A 27730-nucleotide genomic window follows, 5' to 3' on the forward strand; every position below is an offset into this window, starting at 1 on the left:
TTTTAATTATTATTATTATCAATTTGTTATTATTGTTTCAAAATATTATTATTATTATTGATAAAAATAGAAAAAAAAAACACTAAACATCATTAAACATAACCTTGTTTTGTCCAAGTTTGTGTAATAGAAAAAATATGTTTTAACACGAACAATTGTCAGAATATTACCAAATGAATGTGTTAAAAAATTGACATATTAATTTATTAAAAGATATTATTAAAATTTAATTTTATTGTGTATTTAATCTATTGTATCAAGATGAAATTGTTGGTCAAAATATTACAAGGGAGCGAGTGTACTGTCGACGTAAGTTACTGTCAAATTTCAATTGGCATTATTTTTTTTTTTATTTTTCTAATAACAATACTTGATAATTACTTGTAGTTATAAATAAATTTTTAAAAATTATTTTCAATTGTTATACCTATGTGTTTTTTTGTTTCAATTTTATAATAGATATCACCGTCAGAGACTGTCTTAGAATTGAAAAATAAAGTTCATGAACTTTTGGGTGTTGAGGTACCACAACAAAAATTACTTTTAACTGGAAAAGCTTTGGCAGGTAATAATAAAAATTTATTGAGTCAATAATCAAACAATAATATTAATTCAATTATTTATTTATACATGTTGTTTTTTTTTTTAGATGAAAATCTTTTGAGTTTTTATCCAGGTATTAAAGATGGTAGTAAATTAAATTTGGTGGTTAAAAAATTATCACAAGAATCAAATGAAAATAAACAACAAGTTGGAAAATCTGGTATCGTACTTCTCAAAGAATCAGTATCAAAAATTTTAAAACATTACTACAGTGAATCAGAAACAGAATCAATAACAAATGAGATGATTAAAGGCTTAAAAAATAAAGTTAATCATCTTAGTTTTGATGATCTTGAAAGATTAGCAACTACATTAATTCAAGATCAAGAAACGGCTGTTTGATTATTCAATATTAGATAAATATATATTTCTTTTTTTTTTTTTTTTTATCTTTAATTTCTTAACAATAATTCAATTGATGTAATATGATTTCTCTTATTTAATACAAATAGCTAATAATTATGTTTGATTGTCAATTATATGCGTACACAACTTTTAAGCATGAAAAAAAAAAAGAAAAATAAATAACTGCAATCGTATTAAATTTAAGAAACAAAAAAAAAAAAAAAAAAATATCAAATAAATACATTTTCTAGTGGATTAATTTTAATTATTTTGTTTTTATTTATAAATAATAATTAAGGATCAGCTAAATCCAATTGACGAAAATATCTGGCAACAAGACAAATCAAAAGATTCAAAGTGGCTACTTGTTGACTGTCATTTGTGGTCTGTTGATGAGAAAAAGAAGAAATTATCTATCAATTGTTTATTTATTATTGTAATTTTTCTTACCAATTTTGATCTGGCTATTGAGCAAGCTCGTGCTAATGTCCTTAGGCAGGAACAAACTGATGGATCCAGAGGTAATTCTATGGCTGCTAACAGAGCATAAATCCAAAGTCCCATATTTGTACTAACATATTTTTTACAATCTATTTCATCAACAAGATACTCCAAAACTTTTTCAACTATTGGCTGATTCATTCCAAGAATAATATCAAGTGTCGGAGGATTAGATGACTTTGATTCGTCTTTTGATCCAAGACAAAAATTTATCCATCCATTGGCATCAGTGGTATAAGGCTGTTAATAATAAATATTTAATTTTTATTATTTAAATTATTATAAATAAAAATAAAACATACTATTTTCTCTGAAGTCAGTGGCATTGGACGAAGTTCTTGTCTCTCTGCTTTGACTCTGGCAAAATTAAGTCTAACATCTGAAAAATCTGATACTTGATAATTTTGCCATTCTAGAGATGGATTCAATGATTCTGGTGCCTCAATACATCCTGCCAACTAATTAAAAATTTATTAATTTAAATTCATAATAAGTCTTAGCTTAATTTGATATTATACAAATACTCACTGGTGTTATATTTAAAGTTGGACGTTTTAGTTTTGATTCATCAATTTTAGCAACGACAATATCATCACAATTTCTTGCTTCAATTCTGAAAAATTAAATAATTATTATATTTTTCATTTTTAGTAAGTAATTTGTTAACACTTACATGACACGTTTTATATAATCATCACTTGACATTGGTGGATTTGTTAAATCAATGTCATCATCAATTTCTCCAACATGAAAAGCTGCTGTTCTGAATAAATCATTCATTATTTCCAAAACTATCAAAAATTACAATTTGATGAATTAAAAATTAATTAACAATTATTATTTTTGTATATTTTTATTTATTTTTAATTGCTATATATTTATTAATCAACAAATTAGAAAGTAAATTAATTGAATATTATTTGGATAATATTCTGTTTGGAAGAAAAAAAAAAAAATTAAATAAAAACATTAAAGTGCATTTCCACTTCCAAAATCTCTCTGATAGAGTCGTTCTCTGCTGCTAAGAATATCAACTAATTCCAACTGCCATTTTTTTTTTTTTTTTTTATTAATTTATAATAATAATAAATTAAAAAAAAAAAAACATGGGAACTCGTGTTTGAATCGTTGGTCTAATTTGTTTGTAAATAAATAAATAAACAATTTATTGATAAATAAGTCGACTTTAATTTTTTTATTGACGTTTGGTGGATAAAATTACGTTTTTATTGTTGATGAGATCAACTTTGGAATTGGTGATTGTTTCATTTATAATAAAAGTCTTTTTTTGTTGACAAACACACATGGCCAGTGTTGATGATTGAATTTAATTTATCAACAAATACCAAACACAAAGCTGATGAATAAAAAAGTGACTGAACCAAATTCAATCTTGTGAAGATAATTAAGCTAAAATGAATTTTGGCAATTGGGATTCAGTTGGTGAGTTAATTTTTCTTTTCTTTTATTATCTGTATACAATAATTAACCGTTATTTTTTATTTGGTTTAAGTTTAAATTAATTAATTAATTTATTTTAGAAAACTCTTTGTCCTCGAGAAATAAAAATTACAATGATTCAAAAAAAATAAGTAGAATTAATGATTATAAAAAAAATACTTGTAATTCAATTGATGATAGAAGTAATTCAGAATTTGAAAGTTCACCAGAGTCACAAAATTTTAAGCTTCATGTAACAGACAATTTATTGACTGACGATTCACCAGAGGTAGATGTCATTGTTAAATATAATAAAGCAAATAATCACAGTAGTTCAGATATTATTGTTATAAGTGATTCGAGTGATGAAGATTCTTCTCCTTCAGCATTCATACAAAAACGTCATGATAATATAAATAAAATTTCAACAAAATATCGAGTATCAAAATCAAAAAATCAAAACTATACAGACAGTGATAGTCCACATGACATCACAAGTGAAAATGAAAATGTACTTACAGGTTCAATGAAAAATGACAATTTAGAAAATTTATATAATGCTCAAAAAAATAAAAATACTTCTGATGATAGTTATGAAGAAAAAACACAAGATACAAGATATCATATTCCAGATAATAATAAATTAAATTCATCAATAATATTGACAAGTGATTTGGCTAAAACAAATCATAAATTAAATAATAATTATGACAATAAAAAATACAATGATACACCAAAATCAATGAAGCTCAGTGAATGTACAACACCAATGAGTAAAAAAGATATTGTAAATATTAAAAAAAAAATTGATTCTAGACGTGTAGTATTATTTAATTCACCAACAACACATTGGAGTAAAAAAACAATAATTGATGAAACTGATAGTGAGACTAATGATGATGAAGATGATGAAAATAGTTATTTAAAAAATAAAATAAATAAACCAGTATTAATTGAAGAAACAATATCAGATCAAGAATCCATTGATGATCATCAATGTATTAAATCAAACACACATGTTACTCCACCTTTAGAACGTACTTATTCAAGAAATCCTTCTATTGTTTTGTCTGAATCAAAAAAAAATCAAATATCAAATTGGCTAATGTATAATCCAAATGAATCAAAGAGTGATGATTCATTGAGTCAAGTTCCACCAAGTTTAAGCACTCCACCAGGTTCAGGAAATAGTAGCTTAGAAAGACTTGAAATTAATTATGAAACTCCAAATAATAGAGATAAATTTCGTAGAAATATTAATTGTGAAAATAAAAATTCTGATAAAACATCAACAACAACAACAAATAAACCGAAACCTAAAAATTTTACAAATGACAATTTCTTAAAGAATAAAAAATCAACTTCTAATGAGAAAAAAAATTACACACCAATTACAATAAGTAAACCAAAAAAAGTATTATCAAAATCTCCAGATAGAAGACAAACAGATATTAATAATTATGATGATATTTTGGAAAAATTATATGGCTCTAATTGGAGAGATAAAATAATTCAAAAATCACCTGATAAAAAAAAAACAAATGTTACATTACGTAGTAGAGGAGTTCAAACAGATATAAAAAAAAAAACTATACAAAGAGTTAAAAAAATATCTACTTCAAGTAGTTCAAGTAATGATAATTATAATACTCCTCGTAGTAAAAATAAATTTTTTAATGTTGAAAAAAAATTAGAGACTGTCATTAGAAAACCACGAAAAGATAGTTTTATTGATGATTCATCAGTATGCAGTGGTGGTGGTGGTGATACTACATATATGACTGCTTTGACAAATCCAAGTGTTTCACTTGATAATAATTTAAATAATAAAAATAATACACCCATGACAGCTAGACGAGTTATTGAAATTTGTGATACAGATGATGAACAAGATGACTTACAAATTAAAAATACAAATTTAAATAATAAAAAATTATCATTTAGTGGTGATGATGATTCATCATCAGGAACAAGTGAGTACGATCCATATGATATAGTTCTTCCAAAAAATACAAAAAAATTAAATTCTAAAAAAATACAATCAGGTAAAATAAATCCAAAATGGCCAAGTTCAACTTTTGATCGTGATTTATTAAAAACAAAAAGTTTTTTAGAATCATTATCATCTTCAGTACCAATGGATATATCACATCAAGATGCTAAAAAATATAAAATAAATTTTAAAAATACAAAAGAAGAATTATGCAAAGTACTTTATAAACTTTATAACGAAAAAATATTTGATAATCGTTTACCATCTGATATGTCAATTGAATGGAATATTCGTATGCGTGGTACTGCTGGTTTTTGTTATAATAAAAAATCAACAAAAACAATTGGTGGTATTACACGTTCATCAAGAATAGTATTAGCATCAAAAATTTTAGATTCAGCAGATAGATTACGTGATACATTGGTTCATGAAATGTGTCATGCTGCTGCTTGGCTATTGAATGAAGTATGTGATGGTCATGGATCTTTTTGGAAAGCATGGGCATCAAAAGCAATGAAAGCATTTCCAGATCTTCCACCAATTAGACGATGTCATGATTATAAAATTTCAACTAAATTTACATATCGTTGTACTTCATGTGGATACAGGTAATATATTATATATTAATTAAATTATTAATCATTGGTTTAATTATTATTTTTTTCTTTTGTCATAGTATTGGAAGACATTCAAAATCTTTGGATGTAGAAAAAAAACGATGTGGTCATTGTTTTGGCAAATTTGAGCTGTTGATTAATCGAGTTACAAAATCAGGAACAACATTGCAAACACCTAAAACAACAAAAGGACCAACAGGTTTTGCTCTTTTCGTCAAAGAAAATTATGGTACAGTTAAAAAAGAACGTCAAGGTGTTGCACATAAAGAGGTCATGCAAATATTAGGTCAGCAATTTTCAGCTATTAAAATTGGTAAAAAAAACAATGACGGGGTGGACAATGACGTAGTGTGACTGACAATTAATTAACAATGACAAATAATATTATATAAATAATACTAATCAATTTTATATCAAATAAGGCATCATGTAGATGGTTTTTTTTTTTTTTTTTAAACAATCATTTTTATTCAGTTAATTTTTAATTTTATTTTAATTAATTTTTTTTAAAACTATACATTGATCACGTTACAGGCAATCGAAAGGCAGACATGCTTCGTTATGTATATATGAGGAGGACTTGTATTTAATTTATTAATTGAATAATCTAAAAAATCTAAAAATCCTTATTTATAAATTATAAAATTTCATATAAATATTATTTTTTGTTTCTTTTGTAATAGCTGATACAGCTTTAAAAATTAATTATCATTGTTTTCAGTAAAATTTGATTGATTTACTAATAATAAAAAAAATAATAAAAATATGTTTATTATAAAATTGTTTATTTATATTTCAATTTGTTGATGTTTTTGAATTATTTGTTGATGTTTTTGTGTGTCGATTGTCGCTGATGAATTGTTTGATTGTAAAGTGTAAACTCACCTTATATAAAAATTGTCAGCTACATGAGCAGCTGCCCAGCGACAAGAAAGCTTGATGGTGTTGTTTCGTATTATCTATATCTATTTTTTTTTTTTTTATTCAACATAGCTGATTTTTTTTTATATATATTGTAGGAATCTCGTGATGGTGTCCATGTCATTACAGTGTTTTAAAAGGACCACGTTGTCCTATTTTTTTATGTGTATTATCAGTTTGTGTTTATGATTAAAATTTATCAATATATAGCTATAATAATAATTAATAATTTATAAATATATATTATATTATAAAAAAAATAAAAAGTATTATTATTTGTTGAGTTCATATGTAGAATGTCAGAATTAAAACGCGTGGCTCCACAAACTTTGGAATTTTCTGGCTCATTGAACAATGATACCAAGAAAGACAAAAAAGGTGATAAAGATAAACAACATGTTCCAACATTTAGATTTGAGCTGATAATTGATCATACTAATGAAAAAGGATATACTGAATTTCATTATGCTCGTTTATTAAAATCAGCCAAGGTCAGTATAAAAGCTTATCAAAATTTTAATATAAAATTAATTTTTTTTTTCATATAATCCTGGCAGCCGGCGCGTCGTCTTGCGTCGTGCCGATAACCACAATAACAAATTCCATGTATTATTTTTGTACCTTTTAAAAATGATCATTTATCAACATACTGGAACTCAACTCCATCATCATCTAGGTCATATTGTTTTATTATTTTAGGCATTTTTTTTTAAACATATTTTTTTATTAACTACCTATAACTTGACAAAAACATTGCTGTCATATTTTTCAGTATTTTTTGTGTCTCTCTTTTTTTCTTGCCTTCTCTTTTTTCATGATGATCATCATGATGATGATACAAAATAAGTACCGTTTCATATGAGTGTTGTATTTTTTTTTTTTTTGCAATTGTGATTCTCTTTGCTTGTACACAACAGGCGTCTACCTCAAGCTGCTGTTTACTCCAAATTAACACAAGTTAAAATAATAAAAATTATGATAATTAATTTTATTGATTAGATTTATATTTTATTAATTATTATGCTTTTATTTTAGATTAACTATTTTTCATTTTGCAATGTTTTCGTTTGTAGAGAATGGATAGATTTTTATCTCCTGAGAAATTGTAAAATTCTACTTTCGAATTGTCTTTCGATTAATAATCTCTTACCAGCTTGATTTGAAGAAAACTTGTTTGCAGTGTATCTTGAATTTTTTATATGATTATTAATATTTTTTTTCAAACTAATTTGCATTTACTTTTTACATTATGCAGCTGACATTTAGCCAATAGCATGTTTTTAATTTTGTTTTAATTTTTTTATTATAGAAAAAACGGAGTAAAGAAAGCAAATCAACAGAAGAAAATATTGTCAATGGAACAGATTTAATTAATGAAGATGATGATCATGATGATCATCATGAAAATGGTGATGATGGGGAAGATGATGATGATGATGATGATAGCGACGATGATGATGAACGTGATGATGATGAAGAACGTGATGATGAAGATGCAGATGCTGATGATGATGAAGACGATGAGGATGATGATGATGAAGATGAAGATGACGCTGATGATGATGATGATGATGATAAACTTCGTGAAGTAGCTAGACGCATGGAAGCAAAATATGTGAGTTTTTTTTTTTTTTAATTTTAATTATGTGATTATTTTCAGCTAATGTCATTTATATTTCAACAAAATGATGAATTTTTTTTACCCCACAGGGAACAACAAATGTTGGAAATAAAAAAAAATATGATGATGTTGATCTTGGGGCAGGATATGATGAAAATGATTCATTTATTGATAACACAGATGCGGTAAGACATATATTAAGCTCAATGATATCTTACATATGATTATAATTGATCAAAATTTATCTAAAATAATATTTAAACTCATTATTAATAATAATTACTCAATGTTATATGTTGTATGATTTTAGTATGATGAAGTTGTGCCTGAAAATGTAACCACAGCACTTGGTGGTTTTTACATCAACAGTGGTCCTCTTGAATTTAGTGTAAAGACTGCTCAGCGTAATTCAATATCAAATCAAAATCACAATAATAATAATAGTAATAATAACAATAATAACAATAACAATAATAATAATAATGATGGTGATAGCAGTGAAAGTAGTGAGGATGATGTTGAAAACAGCAATGAACCATCATCAAGAAGAAGAGATAGAGATATTATTTCTTCAAGTGATGATGATAATGAAGAGAATACTGAAGAGCCTGTTGCCAAGGTAATATAATGTTTTTTAAGATAATATAATATTATAATATAAAATAATTAACATGTAAAAATAAATTATTTTTAGAAATCAAAATTAGAAGAAAATGGAGATAAAAAATCTAATAATGAAAATACAATTAAAAAAATAATAAAAAATCCTGCTGATCAAGATGTTGAAATTGTTAATAATAGTCATAAAAATTCTGATGATAAACAAAATCAAATGGAAATTATAATAGATGATGATAATGGAAAAAAAAATAAATCTGATCATCGTCGACATAAAGATAAAAAATTTGATATTAAAAAATTTATTAAAAAAACAATTGTCAATGGTAATGAAGAAAAAAAATTAGATGTTAAAAAAACAGGTAGTGTAAAGGATAGTAGTATTGATGCTGCTATTGAAAGTGTTGTTAATGATGGAAAAATTGATGATGAATGTAGTCGTGATACATTAGATTCTGGTAAATCACGTTGTGTTGCTGGTACATCATCAGAATGTGAAGATACTGATAAATCAGATTGTCCATTACCTGATAACTTGCCAGAGGATATTAAAGAAATTGTTAATAAATTAAAAAAACATGCTGAAATTAATAAAGATGGAAAAGCTAAATTTTTTGATTCATCTGCAAATTCTTTGCTATATCGGTAAATAAATTTTATTATTATTATTATTATATTAAACATGAATATATTTATTGTAATATTAATTTTTTTAGTTTGGAGACAAAATTACGTCGTGAATCATTTGCAGTGAGATCTCAAATTTATGGTCATCTTGCACATGTATTTTCATGTAGCAAAATAACATTAGTTAATCGTGCCAAGAAACTTTGTATTCAACATGCTGAGAATAAAGTTAAAGAACCTTTGGACAGGTAAATTGATAATATGAATTTTATTCAGTTAATATTAATTCAATTGATTTATTTAATTCTAATTTACATTATCATAAATTACGCTGATAAAAGATTTGAATTTTTAACAGATTAAAAGTGATCATTGATAATATCATGCCAGCAGCAATTGAAAGATACAGCAAAGAGTGCCAGAGACTAGCAGAAGAAAAGTAAGTTATTTTTTAATTTAAACAACAAATGAGAAATAAAAAAATATTATTGTTTTTTTTTTTTATTTTTAAATATAATTATTTACAAGTTTTTATTTAATAGCCCACATATTTACTGGGAGATATATCGGTATTGTGGGTAAGAAGCCCAATAAAATTTCTTTTGAAATTTTCAATTGCTACTCAGCTGTAGCACATTATGAATATTTATTTTTTCTCAGCTGCATATCATTCATCACAAAAAAAAAAAAAACTTGACAAAAAAGAATCGTTTTATCATCAATGACATTAATTTTTTTGTATTTTGAATGAAAAATTTCTTGCTTTTTATTTTTCTTTATCTAAAATTTTACAGCTGATCACTCAAATAGTAAATTGAGTCGAAAAAATAAGTAAATCTGTTTTTTTTTTTTTCAGAGCACTTGATCAGTCACCGTCAGATGTTGACAGCAGTGAAGTTGATGATAAGCAATCTGATAAACATAAAATTCCTCGAAGAAGGTTTCCTTGGTCCACTGAATCCAAGTAATTAAAATTAAAAAAAAAAAAAATATAATAATAACCAAATAACTATTTTATTTTTAACTATAATAATTTTTATATAATTTTTTTAGAAATTTGGTATCTGAAATTGCTAGTATCTGGCGTGACTATTTTAAAATACGAAAACCAAGAAAAGAAAGCATGGAAATATTTGTTCAATCTTTTATGGAAACAAAAGTATTGCCTCTTTGGCCTTCAGGCTGGATGAATTTAAATATTATAATGAAATACGCAATGAATGAGCCAGCGTAAGTATTTTTTTAATTTTAATAACATTTATTTTTCTATAATAAAATGAAAAAAAAATATATAACACAATGATGATTGGATTAGTGTGAAAGTTTATGCTTTTATAATTTTTAAATAATACAAATATATTAATTACCATGGCTTTTAATGCTTTATTTATTTATTTTTTTTTCTAAAATTAATTTATATTTTATTATTTTTTTTTCATGCACGTAGATTTTTATTTCATTTTCTGGTGGTTGTATGTTCTAGGAAGCTGATAAGTATTGGATGAAAGCAATGTAATAGTTTATTTTCCCCAGTTGGATTACTAATAATAATAATAACGTACGATTAGTTTTTTTTTTTTAATTATTTTAAACATTATTTTTAAATTTTAATACATACTTCAGTCATAATATTATTTCATTTCTTTTGTCTATTTTATAAATATTAATTATTTTAATTATTTTGTTCTTTTTTTTTAATTTTTATTAATAATTAACACTGTTGATCTGTAACTCAAAGTATTTGGAGTAAAAAGAAAAGAAAAAAAAAATATAAATATGTACCTTTTAATAGAATATTGTGTTTAATACAATATTCAAATTTATTTGGCAAAACCTTTGAGTTTTTATCGCTTGTAATATGCATATATGAAAATTATTGGTAAATAAACTTTCTATTTTCTTTTTCTAATAATATCACTTGATCATAAAATAGCACATTATTATTTTATTGATATTTGAGTTTTTATTTTCACAATAATGAATCTGTTGCAGTGTTAAACGAAAACAGAAAAAACAACGCGACCCATCAATCCTAAATACTCTCCCATCGTCCGCAGTGACAAATTCGTCTTTAAGATTGACTGATACGTCAAATAAAATTAGCACAATATCAACATCACAAGAATCTGTCAAATCACCAACAAATACTATTAAAAATTCATTGGATAATCCACTTAATTATTCAATGACATCATCATCATCAAGTGGAAAAGTATCTGATGTTATAATTAATGAACGAAAGCATAGTAATGCCAATAATAATAATACTAATAATAATAAAAATAAAGATAAAATTCGAGAGTCTTCTAATACATCTAATTTACAAGATAATAGTGGTGTTCATTCTTCAACAACACCACCAAAAATATCAGTTGTGCCAACGTCACAACTTATGGCACAAAAATCATCAAAAAGTCATATTGATAAATTTAATCCAATGGATTTGACAAGTAGTACATTGTCAATAACTCCAGTTAATGATTATCAAAAATTAAATAAAGCTGGTAATAGTAGTAGTAGTGGTGGTGGTGGTGGTGGTGGTAGTGGTTGTAGTGAGATTAAAAAAGATGTTGTATCAATAACACCATACTCTGATATGTCAAATACAGTTAATACAACAAATGAAACTATAATTAATAAACCTGATACAATGTCTTCTTCATATTCAATGGCTAATCAAACTTCAAAACCAGTATCATTAAAACAAAGAATACTACAAGATAATACAGATACTAAAATGGAAAAACGAATAATTGATGAACGTGATATCGTACTTGAACAAACTCACAAGACTGAACAAAAAGAAAAAAAACGTGATAGATGGGTGGATGAACAAAAACACAGATCTCATGAATCAAAAAAGAAACGAAGAGAGCATAAAAATATTGAACATAATCATCATCATCATCATCATCATCAACATCAACAACATCAACAACAACAACAACAGCAGCAACAGCAGCAACAGCAACAACAACAATTGATGAATATTAATCATCATGATATTGGAAATTCTAGTAGTCAACAAGTATCACAATTAATGAAAGATGAACAAGAACAAAGACAAATTGAAGAAACAATGGCAGCAACAAATTTTTTAAGTCAAATAATTAATGATGATTTACCAAGATCAACAAATGATAAACGAAAAGATACAAATTTAACTGATGAAAGTATTAGTAGTATGATTCAACCAAGTGAACAAGAAAAAGATGTTCAAATGGTCATGAGATCCTTGAAAGAATTACAAGAATTACAAGAAATGAAGTATTCACCAAGTCATTCACCACATCAAAAACCCAAATCAAGTAATCAGTATGTTGGTTATTCTGATGATTATCATCGTTTATATCATAAAAAAGATGACAAGTCATTACGATTATCAAAAGATGATCAATGGTAGTTGTGTATTCAAAAAATGCTTCCAAATTGTTTTTTTTTTTTTCTTAAAAAATTATGACTGATCCGTACCAACCCCAGTTTTTATTTCTGATTCTAGAAAGACTAGCTTGTATTTAAATGAAAAAAAGAAAAAAAAAGTATTCAAGTATTTTGAAATTATATCCGAATGAATTGTACATAATATAAATCTAAATAGTTGGTTGCTACATATTATATATCTGACGATTTGATGATGTACAGAATTTTAATTATGGTGGATATATGTGAAAAACATTAATATCCAAATTGAATAATAATATTAAATATTTAAATTAAATAATCAGTCAAAATATAAATGAAAAAAAAAAATTAACAAAATTAAATATTATTACAGTGATATATTTATTTAAAAATATAAAATTTTGAAATGATTTTTTTTTTTTTATCATGCAAAAACAATTTTTAATTATTTTAATACAGTTTTTTTTTTAAATTTTCTTTCAATTGATTTTAATGAAAAAAAATTGCCAAAGGCTTTAACAAATTAACAAAATTGTCATGAAAATTTTGATGACTAAATTTCTAATAAATTGGAAAATGATTTATTTATTACAAATAATTTTAATAATACTATTAAGTACAGAGATGATAAAATTTTAAAATACAATTGTCAAACAGTTTTATTTTTAATTAATTTTTTTTTTGATTGGTTTTATTGAGTTGTTTGTATTATTTTTTAAGCTACCATTTGAGAATAATTATACATTGAGAATTATTGGTTGACTAAGATTATTAAAATATAAGTTTTAAAATATTTTTTTATTATTATAAATTATTATTATTTATTTTCTTGAATTGATGAATTTTTCTTTTTTTTTTTTTTTGTTTCAAATAAGGCTGACATACATAAAAATATCAACGATGATTGTAAATAATGGATAATAACAACCATCATCTGGTTCTACAAAATAATATTAAATTGCATGTATATTTTTTTTTGATAAAATATTATTATTAAAAAATACATGTAAATAATAGTTACGAATATCATTTTCAATTTGCATCATGATAATATTTTCACTAATTGTTAAATGAGTCATTGTCAAACAAATATTAAAGACATTTGTGCATGTACGAAAAAGCCAACCATATTCTGGATCTCTCAAAAAATCGTATCTTTCTAATGTCGCCATGAGTTTATTTTTTTTTTTTCTCTCAAATATAACAATAATTTTAATTTTGTATAGATAAATTAATTATTACTCTGTTATAAATATTATGAAGATTCAAAAAAAAAAAAAAATGAACAGTTGATTTTTATCGACCAAGTCAAAATAACAATTTTGTATTTATTATTATTTTTTTCTCTCTCTCTCTCCTTGTCGATAGTAGCGCCACAAATGACGTAATGTCTACAAACACACGCGCATCCCCTTGCGACTCTCTCGCTCTCTCTTTCTCCTCTCTCACCTCCTTTTTGCTCAGCTGAGTGACCTTGCAGTGTTTGTAAACAGACACACGTTGTCACACGGATTTTCAAGTTGATTGTCTCTAAAAAATATTCAAGTTGTTTAACAAAGAAATAAGTGTTATAATTAATTATCAATATTAATTGGATTCATCTTAAAAAGTGCAATGGAGGTGGAGCATATGTGTATCGTTGACAACGAGATGGTAAGTTTTTTTTTTTAATAATTTTTTTATATGTACAGAGTTGCCTAGTGTGATGCAAACAATCACAAAAATGAGTAAGCCATTATCAATTGAATATAAACAAGCAAACCGAATTTTACATCATAAATTTTTAATTATAATAATTTATCCAAGTAATTAGTCAATAGGATTTATTTTTGTTGTTATTTTTACCAGACAAAAACAATGTTATATATTTATTTTGCAAAGGGCGTAGTTTTTTTTCTCTTTTTTTTGTCTGCATTAGATTGATAAGTTGTGCTTGTGTGGGTCGGAAATTGAGGGGCGCAGGGGCCAAAGGGGAGGAATATAAAAATACTTAAAAAGCCAAAACAAAAAGAAAAATAAGTAATGGCGGTTGACTGTGTGTTTTTATCAGAACTTCGTCAACCTGGCGCCATAAAATTATATATATATGTATATAATAATTGTAATTGTGTATTTTTTTATGTGGTTTACATTTTTTCCGCGAATAACGCTGTTAATCAAGTGACGTCATGCGCAGATATTTTTTAAAATTTAATAAAACACGCATATCAAAATAAATAATATTTATTATTATGACAGCTGAGAAGACTAGAAGTCTCTAGTCATATTATAATTAATATTGTCATTTTATTTAATTACTTTTAAATTATAATATAGATTTTTTTTTCCTTTAAATTAATTATTAATTTGAGAATATACTGGATAATCTTTTACTGTTAAAATAATTATTGAAAATTTGATATAAAATTTTGGAGTATTTTAAAAATTTATTTGTTAATATTTATTATATAAAAAAATTAATAATTTTATGAGTTATATTGTTGAAAGATATATTTTTTGTTTAAATATTATCAGTTGGTTAGTTGATAATAAATAATATAGCCATGGGTCGGTGTAAAACCGCGACGAGGCGCTGTTTGAATATTATTCTAGAGTGTTTATTCGACGGTCGATGTGAGTAAATTGTGTGTTGAGCATGTAGCTTGTTGTCTCGTGGCAATACACCCGGACTACCGGAGGGGCACCGTGTTTCCTTAACAAACGGTCTCTGGACCATTTTAGTTTGTGAACTGCGCAGTTTAGGCCACTGACTTTATACACCGGTAAGTCAAAATATAAATAAACAAACATAATTATTTATTTAAAAAAAAATCATTATTAAATTTTAATTTTATTTATAATCAAACGCTCTTTAAAATTGCGTCTCTATTTACCTTATGCTCTGTTACAACTGCGTCGGTTATCATCGATTCAATATAAGGTCATGGACCTGACATAAAAAAAACTATCGGTAATTCAAGTTCGAATTTTTTCGCAATCTATCTTCGTACGTAATTCAATTTTTATAAATTTTTTTTTTCTTTAAATATTATAAATTTATTTGCAAGCATTTATAAAATGATTACGTTTGCTTTTTTTTTGTTTTTTTTTTTTTACATTACGTTTAAATTAAAAATTAGCATACAGACTTTTTTTTTTTTTTTTGGTTTAAATGAGTTATAATTTTGAGTATACGATATAATGTAATTAAAAATTTTCACCGGGTTGATTTTAAATTGTGTTTGAGTTGTTGATAGAATATTAGGTGCAGTTTAAAGGTACTGCGCAATTATCGCCTTGACGTACAATGTTTATTCCGACCTCAAGTGATTCTCATTGTGTTGTGTATGAACTCTTTTACTTATTCTAAATATATATATATATATACAATTTTTTTTATCAGTAATTTTTGTTTTTTAAATTTATCAACATATCAAATTTATGTATTGCTTCCTAAACACAGTGTCGAACAAGTTTTTTTTTCAATGATCATTAAAAATTATTTAAATATTATCTATATATTTATTTGGTGAACTTTAATTGAATGAAAAATAAATATAAATAGTCAATACTCTATAAAAGATAGACTTGTTTGCTTGTTTTCTTATTTAAAAAAAAAATAAAATAAAAAAAATGATACTCCTACGTGGTAATAGAAAGTATGATGAAGAGTTAGATAAAAAAGGGTTATAAAAATTAGAAATACAATTGCAAATAATCATGAATATTAAATGAATAAATTGAAATAAATTTTTAAAACAATTAAATGCATTGAATATTTAATTATTAAATTTAATCATGATGAATTTGATGAAATTAATAATAGATTTGTGATAAAATATTGAATGCAATATTAAAATTATTATTTAAACAATAAACACAATTAAATTTATAGAAAAAAAAATATAATTTTAAAATGCATTTTTCAAATTAAAAGCCATTGCTAAGATTTAAAAAATATTGTCATTGCGTTGGTCTTTACATCAGTTCTACTCCATTATTACATACAACTACGCACACACATACACAAACATTACACATATACACATTTACAAGTATATTCCCCAAGGCTTAATGTATATTTCACTGATTTTTTTTTTTTTTTTTTTATTATTTCCTTGAACTACATTTACAGTGAGAATTTTGCACATTGCTGGCTTCGTTTGAAGCTGCTACCATACTTTTTTTTATGGTCTCATGTTGCCTTACTGTTATTGTATCTGACAACTTCCATACAAAGTTCGCGTTGATTTTCACCGATATACACATATTACATGCATATATATATAATTCAAAAATTGGCAAAGCGACAAGCTTTACTTTGTGTATGAGACTCAGTAACACTGTATTTGTTTGAGATGGTTTTTTTTTTTTTTATTTTTAAAATAATATACTTTATTTTTTCTTATGAGAATCAAGCAAAAGTAACGAGTTAAGTTTGTTCAAAGCTTTGCTCACCTTATAAATTAAATTTAAATCACATGAAATCACATGAATCATGTGTATAGTCAATAATTTGATGCTTGAAATATAATTTAGAAATCATGTAAATCACAAAATAATAATATGAGCAATTTTTTTTATGATCAAAAGAAACAAGCTTTAAAGATCATCTTGTAATATTATATTTCTATGATTGATTATGGCTCTAATAGAAAATAGAACAAAAAAAAATTTAAATAGTTTTTATTAATATAATTTTTATAATTTAATACTTTTTTTTTTTTTGTTTTAACGGTTTTATTTTTGTTTTTCTTATATGAAATTTTTTAATGCAAACGTAGCTGTTGCCTGTATAGCATATATTTAGGATTAAAAAAGTTTTAGTTGATGTAATTCATTGGAGTTTTTATTGAAAAATTTTATGCTGAAAATAAAAAATTACATAAATATTACATTGGACATTAATTTTTATATTAAACCAGTAACTTTGAAGATTTATAAAAATATATTTAATTGATCGTTAGATGAAATTGGTGTATTGTTTCAAATAAATTTTACTATAATAGTTTGATATTGACAAGTGGGGTTTGGTTTGTTGTTGATAGTATTGACATTTTACATATTTACTTGTTTAAATTTATGCTTATTATATTGGATAGGTACACGATGAAATAGCCAAACCAAAAACATTCACGTCCAAATGTGTGACATTATCTGTGTTTTATCTATCCATTTTGTTTAACGAAAATATAAAAAATTCCGTGTAATATTGTTGAGATCTCGATGGTTTGTTGTATTTTATGATTGGATTTTCACAGTACAATGACCACCAAGTTGGAGTGTCAATAAACAGAACAAAAAAAAAAAAATTCTTCATTTAAAAAACTTGATCTTGCTCGCAGAGTATTTGATTATTTAATAATTATTTTACAGCACAAAATAAGCATTATTTATTATAAAAAAAAATAAAATCAAATTAACTCATATTTAGACAATACTAAAATTATATTTTTTTAATAATTTTGTCTTTTATTGTTGCACTTGTCAATACAATTTTTATTTAAAAAGTTTTTTAAAAAATTTACGGTTATAATAAAATCAAAAAAAAAAAAAAAAAATTGTTCATCTACGCTTTTAAAAAAGAAAATTTATCTCAAGTTCGTCTAGCATGGTTTCTAAAAGTGATATTATATGGAAAAAATAGGCACTTACTCGTTGTATGTGTCCCACTCCATATTTTGTGGTTCTAAAAAAAAAAAGAAAACCAAGCGAAATGAAAAAAGAATATTTTTTTTATTTTATTTTTTGTCGGTTTAATGTCCTTTTTTTTTTTATTTTATTTTATTTTCAGTAAGGTCGATATTTTCATTTGAGTTATTATTATTATTATTTTTTCTTCTGTATATTTTTTTTTTTTTTTTTGGCATAGAAAAGTATAAAAAAAAAAAATTATGAAAACTCAGTGAGCGATTTGGTCAAGTCGTGTTTATATAGAACGATGCAAACGTCCAACACTCGGTGATGTGCATTGTTTGAAAAAAACTACGGTCAATGAATGCACTCTTTTCTTTGACATTTTACTATACTAAATTCATTGTTAATGGTGGCTCCATCATGCTTTGAGTGCACATAAAAATTATGATCTTTTCAAATTTTTATTTTTATTTTCGATTCTATTTAATTTTTATGAAAAAGAAAAAAAGCCATGCAACGATATGAAATTTTTTTTAAAAAAATTGAATTTTTTCAAACGATAAAATATAAACAAACAAATATACAAGGATTATTGAGGATATAAAAAAGAGAGAATGTAAATAATTGGAGATAAAATTGCCAGCAGGGTTTGAGTCAGATATTTACGGTTGCCAAGAATCGAGGTGATGTGAAGTTTTATTGTTATTTTAGTTTATCCCTATGCAACTCTGATAAATTATTTCAAGCTAAATAAAAATATAAATAAATATAATTACGATAAATTGCAATTGAGAAAAAATATCAAAGTATTTTTATTAAAAAAATATTTATTTATGTATATTTTCTGATAATATAACCACGTAAAATAAATTCAGGACTATCATATTTCTTCTTGTAAAATTTGTTTGTCGTTATTATTTTTTTGAAAAAAGAAAAAAATATACAATAGTCAGCAAATTGTTATTGCAATATACAATATCAAAAATTCTAAAATAATGACATATCTATTTTTGCTTGCGTCGCATGGCCAAAACTAGTCTACAAAAAAATATTGTACCACACAGAAGTTTTTTTGTCTATTTTTTTTTTTCAAATACAAATATTAAAAAAAATAAAAAAAAACTCTTCCAACATATTACTGGTACTTTATACAACAGTTCAAATAAAACTCCCATATATTTTTTGAAAAAGATCTATTTTTAATATAGTATTATATACAGATCTCTGCTCTCATCCAGACTTTAATTTAACGAGTGGCTTATTTGAAACCATTGATTAAATTTACAATTGGATTGTAATTTAGTGTTCCGTAAATATCGCTAATCCAGAGCTGGTAAAATTAGCCGTATCAGTAAATAGTTTTATTCGAAATACATATTAAAACTTTGAATATATATATTGTATCAAAATCATTTTTGAATTTATGCAAAATACATGACACTTGTGATCCACTTGAATAAGATTATTTGGACATAATTTATCAACCTGAAAATTCATTCGACTTTGTAATTGTCATTGAGCATAAATTATAAATTGGATATATTATTTTTTTTTCATTTGGTTTTTATGATAAGTATATTTAATATATAATTATTTCGTTTCTTTAATAAAACATGCTCTATTACGCATATTATACTTTCATGTATTTAATCATTGAACCTGGTAAAAGCATATAATAGCATATAAGTTTACTAACAACAGCGTGAACATAAGAGTCACTCGAATGAGATGGAACAATAAGCACATATCGTATGCTTCAAATACCTTTTTTATTATTTTTTTTTTTCATCATGCATCCGCGCACGTATCATGTGCTGCGTGAAAACTCGCTGTATTTTTTTTTTTTTTCCTCTTAGAATAATAAATAAATAAACAAATGGTTATTGTAGATTCCAGCTTTATATTTATTCTATACATTTTATATTTTTTATACGATATAAAAAAAAGTAACTATATATATATCAAGCAAGCGTATAATAAAAATAAAAAAAAAAATATATAATCCAGCTATATGAAAAAAATAGATTCTTGATAAATTGTATCGTTTATGACACTCTCGATTCATAATTCAGTAAGACTATATAAAAATTTTTATGCAGAGGATGAAAGCACAGAATAATACTCAGCCTCTGGTGATCATAAAAATTAGTCGTGTTATTAATTACAGCCTAGATAGGGGTTAAAATAAAATGAAAGAAAAGAAAACTGAAAAAGGGGTTGAAGAAAAAAATGGAATGTATATAAAAATATAATTAAAATAACATTTTTTTTTATACTGAGTTTAAATGTATATAAGCGAAACAAACACAGCAATTCGCTTTTGTACATCGAAAATGCTCATTTTTCAATGGGTAAAAAAACCACAGGTATGCCAGTTTACTCTTAACATTTATTTATTTATTTTAAAAATTTATTTTATCTTTGGATGGGAATGGCAAATTGGTAAACGAATAAAAAAATAAAAAAAAAAAAGAGATAGCATGCAAAGCTAGAGTTCTAGGTTTGTCGATATCAACTAGTTTTGGTTGACCAAAGAGGCTATATAGTAATCTATATATATATTGCAAAGAAAAGTCTCTAATTAAGCTACTTTACCACTCTTGGAATCCTTTTTCACTGGGTGTTTAATGAGAGTTTCTATGACCCCTTCTTGCTATAGCATACACCTACTACAGATTTATACAGGAAATGAAAAAAAAAAAAAACAAAAAAAAACGTTTATAAAAGCAGACTGAAACGATTTTGCAGTTACAATTAATTTTAAACCCTTCCTCTTTTTTTTTATTATACAAAATTTTTTCTTTTCCTCTTCTAGACTTTTTTTTTTTTTTTATACTTTGTTTCTTGTTGTAACAAAAAAAAAAATTTTTAAACTTGAAATTAATGCTTGATAGTTAGACTTGAATATTGTAACTACATTGGCTTTTTTTTTTTTATTCTTTAGATTAAAAATAAATTCTTTTGTAAAAAAAGTAAAACGATATTGCCCTGTAACATTATTTTATATATTTTTTTTGTCTTTTGACCAGGACAAAATTAAAATGCTGAAATTACCCTGGGATTTCTTAATTCTCCTTGAAGTTATCTTGAAGTAAAAAAAAAGGAAAAAAAAAAAAAAGAGAATAGTCTTAATCTCAGTCCGAGTGTTTCATTTCAACCTCAAGAATTTTTTTTTTTTTTTTGATATTCCAAAGGATGTGTAAGATAGATAAGATAGAACTCGATAAAAAACAGTAATAGAGGTTTTGCCCCCGGAGGCTTTTATTCATTTCTTCAAGTCTTTTGTGCTCTATATACAAACTCTTTAATTAGGCTACGTAAATATCCTTCTTTTCTTGAACCAGCTTTATTTTTCTCATACTTTTACTACCCCCAGTGATACACACAGCAAAACTTATATTTCATAAAACTTGAAGAAATGTCCTGGCTCATTTGCGTGCTACTGTTAATGTTTCTACTTTTAGTATTAAGTGGCTTGAAAGAACATTTTTACTTTCAAGATTAATTTTTATAATTTTATTCGCATTTTTTATTTCTTTTAATTTTTTTTTATATTGTTCTTATTATTCCCCTTATTTTTTTTTGTATTGTTTTTATTATCACTTTTTTTCTGCTGTTGTAAAACTGGGTGCAAAGAAAAAAAAAAAAAAACTCAAGACATGGTTAGAGATGCGAGCAAAGTGTCGTCGTCGTATCCCAGGAAGAACAAAAAAATATATAGCTTATGTAAAAGATTTTAAAAAAACTAGGACGTTAATATTAGCCACGTAAGACAGAAAAAAAAAAATAGAATTCGAAACGATTTAATACCAGATAAGATTGAAAATAGACAAAATGTTGCGGTAAGCTTTTTAGAGCACGATGGACAGAAGATAAAAAATAAAAAAATTCTTATTTTGTCACTTCCATGTCAATGGGATTTTTAAATATATATAAAATTTTTTTAAACTAAGATGGAATTTTTTTTTTTTTATCAATAATAATAACAACAACAACTAGTATATGAATACATTTGTTTTTTAAAAATTGTGAGACTGTTTCCAATTTATAAATAAATGTCTTATAAAAAATAAATGACGTCTGTTCCATAGATAAAAGTGGAAAAACGTTTTGCCAATATTAATGTATAAAAATGTTTTAAAAGGATGACTTTATCTGTACCACTATGACTGCTTGGATAGCAAGGTGTCTTAAAAAAAAAAAATAAAAATGAAAAACGTGGGACATTGAGGATTTTAATCTACCATCGTTTTTCATGGGATATTATTTATTCGTCCATGGTGGATAATCTTCATTTCTTATTTCACATTATTTTTTAAACATATTTAACTTGAACGAGTGTTGAATTTTTATATATTAATTTATTTATATATTTGTTAATTAATTAATTTTTATTTTATTTTTTTTGTTTTTAGGAAGGAACTCGTGGTGACCGGAAAGAGGGGGGCAAGCGAGGACGCAAGCCCGGAAGGAAGGCATCCGACAAGGCGGACATGAGAGCCAAGCTTGGTGAGCTTTTATTTTTTTTTTTTTTCAATGTTTTAGTTGTATTTGAATTCATCATTCTGAGATTCCTGCAATTAGTTGGGAAAATTTATTTTTCTGTTCATCCCCGGCTATGTAAAATGAGGAAAAAAAAAACAACTTTGATATTGAATTTCATTGAAATTATGTATTTTTTTTTTTCAATACAAAAGCTTGATAAGAATTGAATAATCTATTTTCCTTCGTAAATCTTTGAAAGGCCCCTTAGAGAAAATGTTTTACCTTCGTTTTATATAAAATTTATTGCTCATATTACATGGATAATATATTTATATAATAATTTATTACTTAAATATACATTATAGTAATTATTTAATTTGATTATGTCAGTGACTGCTGAATATTTATTTCCTCACTTTTCATGGTATACAAATGGAAATAACATATTCAATATAGAATCATAAAACATTCTGATAATACCATAAAATACTTGGTAATTTGTTATCAGATTTAAAACCTTTTTGTGGTGTTTTTCTCTTTCTTAAAATTATTATTATTATTATGGTATATTTTAATTGATGTGAAAAACAATATTGAAAAGAATTTAGATAAAATAGGGTTTGATTAAAGTTATGCACAGTTGTAAAAGCCGCTTGAAGTAAAGCTTGAGTGAACAACATCCGCGACCAGGAATATTTATCTCTTTTGAAAATGAATATTTATAATATTTAATTTTTTCGTTTTTTAAAATGAAATGGTAAATTTTAGTGATTAATTCAGTAAGCTTTTTTTTTTTTTTTTGCAATCTCTGTATTTTTGTTAGTTATATCTCAGTTGCATTTTCTTGTATTTTGCAATTTTATTATTATTATTTTTTTTTTTCATGCAAAACATTACTTGAGTTTATTAATTTTACCATTTAAAATTACATGCATATGAGTTTATAAAATTTTCTAGACTAAATATAAGTCAAACTTGCAAGCACACCATCAACACTATTTTTGTTACATCAAAAAACAAAATCGATAAAGTATAAATGTTCAACATTTAATTTCATTGGATTGATCGTATTATTTTTTTTTTTTATTCTTGTTAAAGTGTATTTATTTTAAACTCAAAAGTTTATAATCATTGTAGTTTTTCGTATTTCTCTTTCAGCTGTTGTATTTTGTTTTCCAATTTTATTTTTATTTTTCTTTTTCACATTAATTCTTTCCAATATCCTAGTAGGTCTCCTGTCGCCACTTTGTTTTCAAGAGAATACACAGAAACGACAATACAGTTTTCTAACTATGTGGAAATTGTTCTTGATAGGTCATGGAAAAGTTTTATTATTTTATCATCAGTTAAAGCTAGACAATCAAGCTTTATTTACTATACGTCAAACTAGATTTTAACGGTGTAGCTATATATACAATGATGTACCAGCACCAATCTCAACCAACAACCATAATAAAATCGCTCATAATTTATTTTTACATGTAGCTTTAACCTTGCTTATTTTTTATTCTATATTGTTGAGCTTAATGTAAACTACAATGAGTAATTTTTACATAATTTTTTGACTCAATTTAAGTTGATAAAAAATTCTTTAACATATACATAAAATTTCTTGGAAAATTTTTAAATTTCTATAGGAGACAAATTTGTTAAATAAACTATATATTTTTTTTTCCTTTCTATGTACTGCATAATTTATATTTATTTAGGACTAATGAAAATAACCTTGACTAAAGCTTTACACCGTTTAGTTTTAAGAACAAAGCTATGACTTTAGTGTGATAATATCTGGATTAAGTTTAAAGCACTTTGTTCCGTTCACAAAGTAATGTGTAAAAAAAATTGTACAACATTATGTGGTTAACCACTTACACTTTGTAAAGTGCATTCTGACATGTGAAACATGCCGACTTCATCCTTTTTGTCTCTTGTCATTTGTATTGATTCATACGATGATATATAAATATAATAAAATTTGAAAGAGAAAAAATGAAAAAAAAAAAAAATATTAGAAAAATGAAAAAAATATATAAGTCTATAAGCTTTTGATAAAAGTTTTATTCGAAGCTCGTATTTTCATCAATTTAAACTGTAGTACTGTATATTATAAAATTTATCCACTTTGACAGTGCAAAGACATAATCATTACTTTTCAATTTATTTTTTTTATAAATCCACTAATTTATTTAATTTATTTTTTCTTTCATGATGATCGACAGAACGCAGTCGACAGAGTGCGAGGGAGTGTCGAGCTCGTAAAAAGCTTAGGTACCAGTACTTGGAAGAACTCGTATCCGACAGAGAAAAAGCTGTTCTCGCCCTCCGCAAAGAGCTTGACGTGGTAAGTATTTTTTTTTTTAAATAATAAAACTCTTTATTTTAATATAAAGAACTATAAAAAAAAAAAATTAAAACCATTTTTTCGTTCCTTTTTAATTTGTTTGTTTGTTTGTTCGTTGTTTTTTTTTTTTTTTTATTTTTAATTGTACATTTTTTTTTCTTTTTTTTACCATTGTTGACGGTTGTTATGTGATTATTATTATTTTTTTTTTTCACTTTTTATTTCACCGTTATACATATAGATATGTTACTGACTTGTGATAAATTCATTTGAAAATTTGAGTAATAAATCTGTGGTTAGAGAAAAATATTTTTATTCACTAAAATAATGTAAATTTTTTTTTTTTGCTTGCAATTATTGATAACAACTGGTGTTATAAATTATATAATATATATATTTTTTTCATTGGGTTTTTGATTTTTGTAAAAAAGTTATTTTTATATATGCTATTTGTCATTTGACAAGTATAACTGACACATTGCAAACAAGATAGAAAAGATCCTGCTTATAAATTTTTACCTGCTATAAAAATCCCTAAGCATCCTGATGACAGTTGAGTATTATTAATGTTACCAATTTCCTAAAAAAAAATTTCCATTTCTTATAATATTTATCACTTGACATTTGGCATAACATTAGTTATTTTTATTTTTTTATTTATATAGCTCAAAAAAATAAAATATATATTATTGACGTTTCAGTATCGAGGATGGGGATCGGAATTGGACGCTGGACGTATTCCTGAAGGACTTCAAACAATGCTAGAAGAATTTGGAGCTCTAAAAACCGAAAGAAACATCAATTAACTGTTAAAGCATTTTACCTCAACAAGAAATACTTCACTACTTTAACTCCAGCAGTTGCTGGACACTGGAATATACACATACTTATTTTTATAACAAAAATTTTATTCTTTATTCATTCAATTTTATAAATTACATAGTATTTTTGTTTTTTTTTTTTTTAATTTAAATTATTTTTTTTTTCTAAAAGAAAAAATATATTTGTAATGAAATGTAATGCAACAATTTTTTAAAAATAATTTAAATTACTTTTCAACTATTTTTTTTTCTGTTGCTAGTGGAGACAAAACATAGAATAAAAATGAATATTAAACTGAAAAACAAATCATCATTTTGCCTTAAAATGCTCGAGGATTTGCGTCAACGAGTTAAAACTCCAACAAAGAACCAACAAGAAAAAAAAAAAAAAATTATTATTACGTTAGAGATTGTATCTCACTTTATTTTTACAGCATGGAATTTCAATGTTTGCACTGGTATTGCAAAGATACTTTTATGCACATCCTGCGATCGCTCAGAGACAAATAAAAATGAGTAAAAAAAAAAAAAAAATAGTAATGTACATAAATAAAATAAATATACGAATGAGGTTTTTAAATCCCCTGAAAAATGGTAAGTATAATATATATATTTTTTTTTAATTCTGAATTTTTCATATCATTTCATTGTGCTTTATATTTTTTAGATTGAATACAATACAATTTTTTAATGACACTGTATTAAAAGCTTTCGAGTTTTTTGTTTTATTTTCTGAATTACGAAACGACGAGAAGAAAAAAAAAATTCATTTTATTGTTAAATCAATAAACAAAGTTTGTATGTAATTAATATGTTTAGAATTTCATGTTCAAATTTGTTTTTTTTTCTTTTTTTTTTTTTTTTTACAAGCTATAGAATAATTTTATTTTACTCGTTTGCCAAGCACGTATCCCTGGATTTTTAAAATTTGTTTTATTTTTTTTTTTTGTTGGAGTTTTTTTTTTTTTTTTTGGGATTAACCAATTTGTTGTGAGTGAAGCGTAAATTTAGACAACACAAGTTGCCATATATCAAATGAAATCTACATGTATCTGTTTGAATTTTTTTTTTTTTTTTTATTGTCAATATCTATGGAAATTGATAAAATTAAAGAATTTATTTTTCTGTCTTTTTTTTTTTTTACAGTAAAAAATTAACTTTTCAGTTATTGGAATATTCTTGAAAATTGAGAAAAAAAAAAAAGGTGAATAAATTATTTTATATTTTATTAATAAAATTAAAAATTACAATAATTTTATTTAATTAATTATTTTAATATATCATAATGTGTTAATTTCAATTTTCATGCAAATTATTTTTAAACATTCAAAATTATTTGCGCGCTTTTCGGCCATTCGCAAATTAAAAAAAAAAAAAAAAACTAACGGCCATGTTGATTTTGATGCCGGCCATTACAATGGCAAATATCGCACGTAGCCGAAGGACTCACAGGGACGCGCTCCAATTTTTGTCAATTTTAATATACTTTTTGGAGCAAGTCAATCCTAAAAGTGTACTCATCTGAAAGAGAAAATTACTACAATCATTTTGATGCATAAATTATTGGCGATTGGAGTGGATTAATTTGGTATTTTTAATAACAAAAAATGACAAGGATGGACTGCCTGTTGAGCATTTTTTTGTGTCTGTTGTCCCTTATTATTTACTCTGTTCCCGTATTATTTTACAAGTAAATATATTTTTTATTAATTTCAACTCCAATTTAATTATATTTTTAATATTTTACTTAAAATAATTATTGTTAATTAATAGTTGATT

At 24.8% G+C, this 27730-nt stretch overlaps 5 protein-coding genes and 1 long non-coding RNA gene across 7 annotated transcripts in view; 5 read left to right on the plus strand and 1 right to left on the minus strand.

Annotated features, from left to right (window-relative positions):
* Positions 1-21: 21 nt before the first annotated feature.
* LOC122848723 (ubiquitin-like protein 4A) lies at positions 22-1176 on the plus strand. The gene is made up of 3 exons (XM_044146983.1): positions 22-309; positions 460-565; positions 650-1176. The coding sequence occupies exons 1-3, from the start codon at positions 262-264 to the stop codon at positions 943-945; spliced, it is 450 nt and encodes a 149-aa protein (XP_044002918.1). The 5' UTR covers positions 22-261; the 3' UTR covers positions 946-1176.
* A 24-nt stretch (positions 1177-1200) lies between these two features.
* Positions 1201-2328, minus strand: LOC122848724 (gem-associated protein 2). Its single transcript, XM_044146984.1, has 5 exons — positions 2123-2328; positions 1978-2062; positions 1752-1907; positions 1399-1689; positions 1201-1334 (listed from the first exon to the last, which is right to left on the minus strand). The coding sequence occupies exons 1-5, from the start codon at positions 2227-2229 to the stop codon at positions 1242-1244; spliced, it is 732 nt and encodes a 243-aa protein (XP_044002919.1). The 5' UTR covers positions 2230-2328; the 3' UTR covers positions 1201-1241.
* Positions 2329-2542: 214 nt separating this feature from the next.
* Positions 2543-6143, plus strand: LOC122848725 (dentin sialophosphoprotein-like). 2 transcript variants are annotated; one of them, XM_044146987.1, is made up of 4 exons: positions 2543-2892; positions 2991-5490; positions 5559-5785; positions 6034-6143. In XM_044146987.1, the coding sequence occupies exons 1-4, from the start codon at positions 2865-2867 to the stop codon at positions 6087-6089; spliced, it is 2811 nt and encodes a 936-aa protein (XP_044002922.1). In that variant the 5' UTR covers positions 2543-2864; the 3' UTR covers positions 6090-6143. The 2 variants fall into 2 exon arrangements, with proteins under 2 accessions (XP_044002922.1, XP_044002921.1); XM_044146986.1 differs by having other exon boundaries at positions 5559-6096.
* Positions 6144-6432: 289 nt separating this feature from the next.
* On the plus strand, positions 6433-13814 carry LOC122848726 (MATH and LRR domain-containing protein PFE0570w). Its single transcript, XM_044146988.1, has 10 exons — positions 6433-6911; positions 7730-8035; positions 8131-8226; positions 8352-8660; positions 8736-9304; positions 9376-9534; positions 9645-9725; positions 10143-10250; positions 10340-10516; positions 11279-13814. The coding sequence occupies exons 1-10, from the start codon at positions 6717-6719 to the stop codon at positions 12687-12689; spliced, it is 3411 nt and encodes a 1136-aa protein (XP_044002923.1). The 5' UTR covers positions 6433-6716; the 3' UTR covers positions 12690-13814.
* Positions 13815-14142: 328 nt separating this feature from the next.
* LOC122848727 (REPTOR-binding partner) lies at positions 14143-26485 on the plus strand. Its single transcript, XM_044146989.1, has 4 exons — positions 14143-14341; positions 22720-22813; positions 25009-25130; positions 25832-26485. The coding sequence occupies exons 1-4, from the start codon at positions 14303-14305 to the stop codon at positions 25934-25936; spliced, it is 360 nt and encodes a 119-aa protein (XP_044002924.1). The 5' UTR covers positions 14143-14302; the 3' UTR covers positions 25937-26485.
* Positions 26486-27385: 900 nt separating this feature from the next.
* Positions 27386-27730, plus strand: part of LOC122848730 — a 39399-nt gene continuing 39054 nt past the window's right edge. Inside the window, exon 1 of the long non-coding RNA XR_006373481.1 lies at positions 27386-27641. This is a non-coding gene — a long non-coding RNA (uncharacterized LOC122848730). The remainder of the gene's footprint in view (positions 27642-27730) is intronic.

This window comes from Aphidius gifuensis, linkage group LG2 (assembly GCF_014905175.1).
Source record: "Aphidius gifuensis isolate YNYX2018 linkage group LG2, ASM1490517v1, whole genome shotgun sequence".
NCBI classification, from domain to species: Eukaryota; Metazoa; Arthropoda; class Insecta; order Hymenoptera; family Braconidae; genus Aphidius; species Aphidius gifuensis.

Bases quoted from the DNA above. Each gene is read 5' to 3' on its own strand.
- LOC122848723 (XM_044146983.1), top strand. From the start codon at position 262: ATGAAATTGTTGGTCAAAATATTACAAGGGAGCGAGTGTACTGTCGAC. The intron at 310-459 runs GTAAGTTACTGT...ATTTTATAATAG, and splicing joins GGAGCGAGTGTACTGTCGAC to ATATCACCGTCAGAGACTGT. The intron at 566-649 runs GTAATAATAAAA...TTTTTTTTTTAG, and splicing joins AACTGGAAAAGCTTTGGCAG to ATGAAAATCTTTTGAGTTTT.
- LOC122848724 (XM_044146984.1), bottom strand. From the start codon at position 2,229: ATGAATGATTTATTCAGAACAGCAGCTTTTCATGTTGGAGAAATTGAT. The intron at 1,690-1,751 runs GTATGTTTTATT...TATTATTAACAG, and splicing joins CACTGACTTCAGAGAAAATA to CCTTATACCACTGATGCCAA. The intron at 1,335-1,398 runs GTAAGAAAAATT...TCTCATCAACAG, and splicing joins CAATAGCCAGATCAAAATTG to ACCACAAATGACAGTCAACA.
- LOC122848725 (XM_044146986.1), top strand. From the start codon at position 2,865: ATGAATTTTGGCAATTGGGATTCAGTTG. The intron at 2,893-2,990 runs GTGAGTTAATTT...AATTTATTTTAG, and splicing joins TGGCAATTGGGATTCAGTTG to AAAACTCTTTGTCCTCGAGA. The intron at 5,491-5,558 runs GTAATATATTAT...CTTTTGTCATAG, and splicing joins TGTACTTCATGTGGATACAG to TATTGGAAGACATTCAAAAT.
- LOC122848726 (XM_044146988.1), top strand. From the start codon at position 6,717: ATGTCAGAATTAAAACGCGTGGCTCCACAAACTTTGGAATTTTCTGGC. The intron at 6,912-7,729 runs GTCAGTATAAAA...TTTTTATTATAG, and splicing joins GTTTATTAAAATCAGCCAAG to AAAAAACGGAGTAAAGAAAG. The intron at 8,227-8,351 runs GTAAGACATATA...GTATGATTTTAG, and splicing joins TTATTGATAACACAGATGCG to TATGATGAAGTTGTGCCTGA.
- LOC122848727 (XM_044146989.1), top strand. From the start codon at position 14,303: ATGGAGGTGGAGCATATGTGTATCGTTGACAACGAGATG. The intron at 14,342-22,719 runs GTAAGTTTTTTT...TTTTGTTTTTAG, and splicing joins GTATCGTTGACAACGAGATG to GAAGGAACTCGTGGTGACCG. The intron at 22,814-25,008 runs GTGAGCTTTTAT...GATGATCGACAG, and splicing joins GGACATGAGAGCCAAGCTTG to AACGCAGTCGACAGAGTGCG.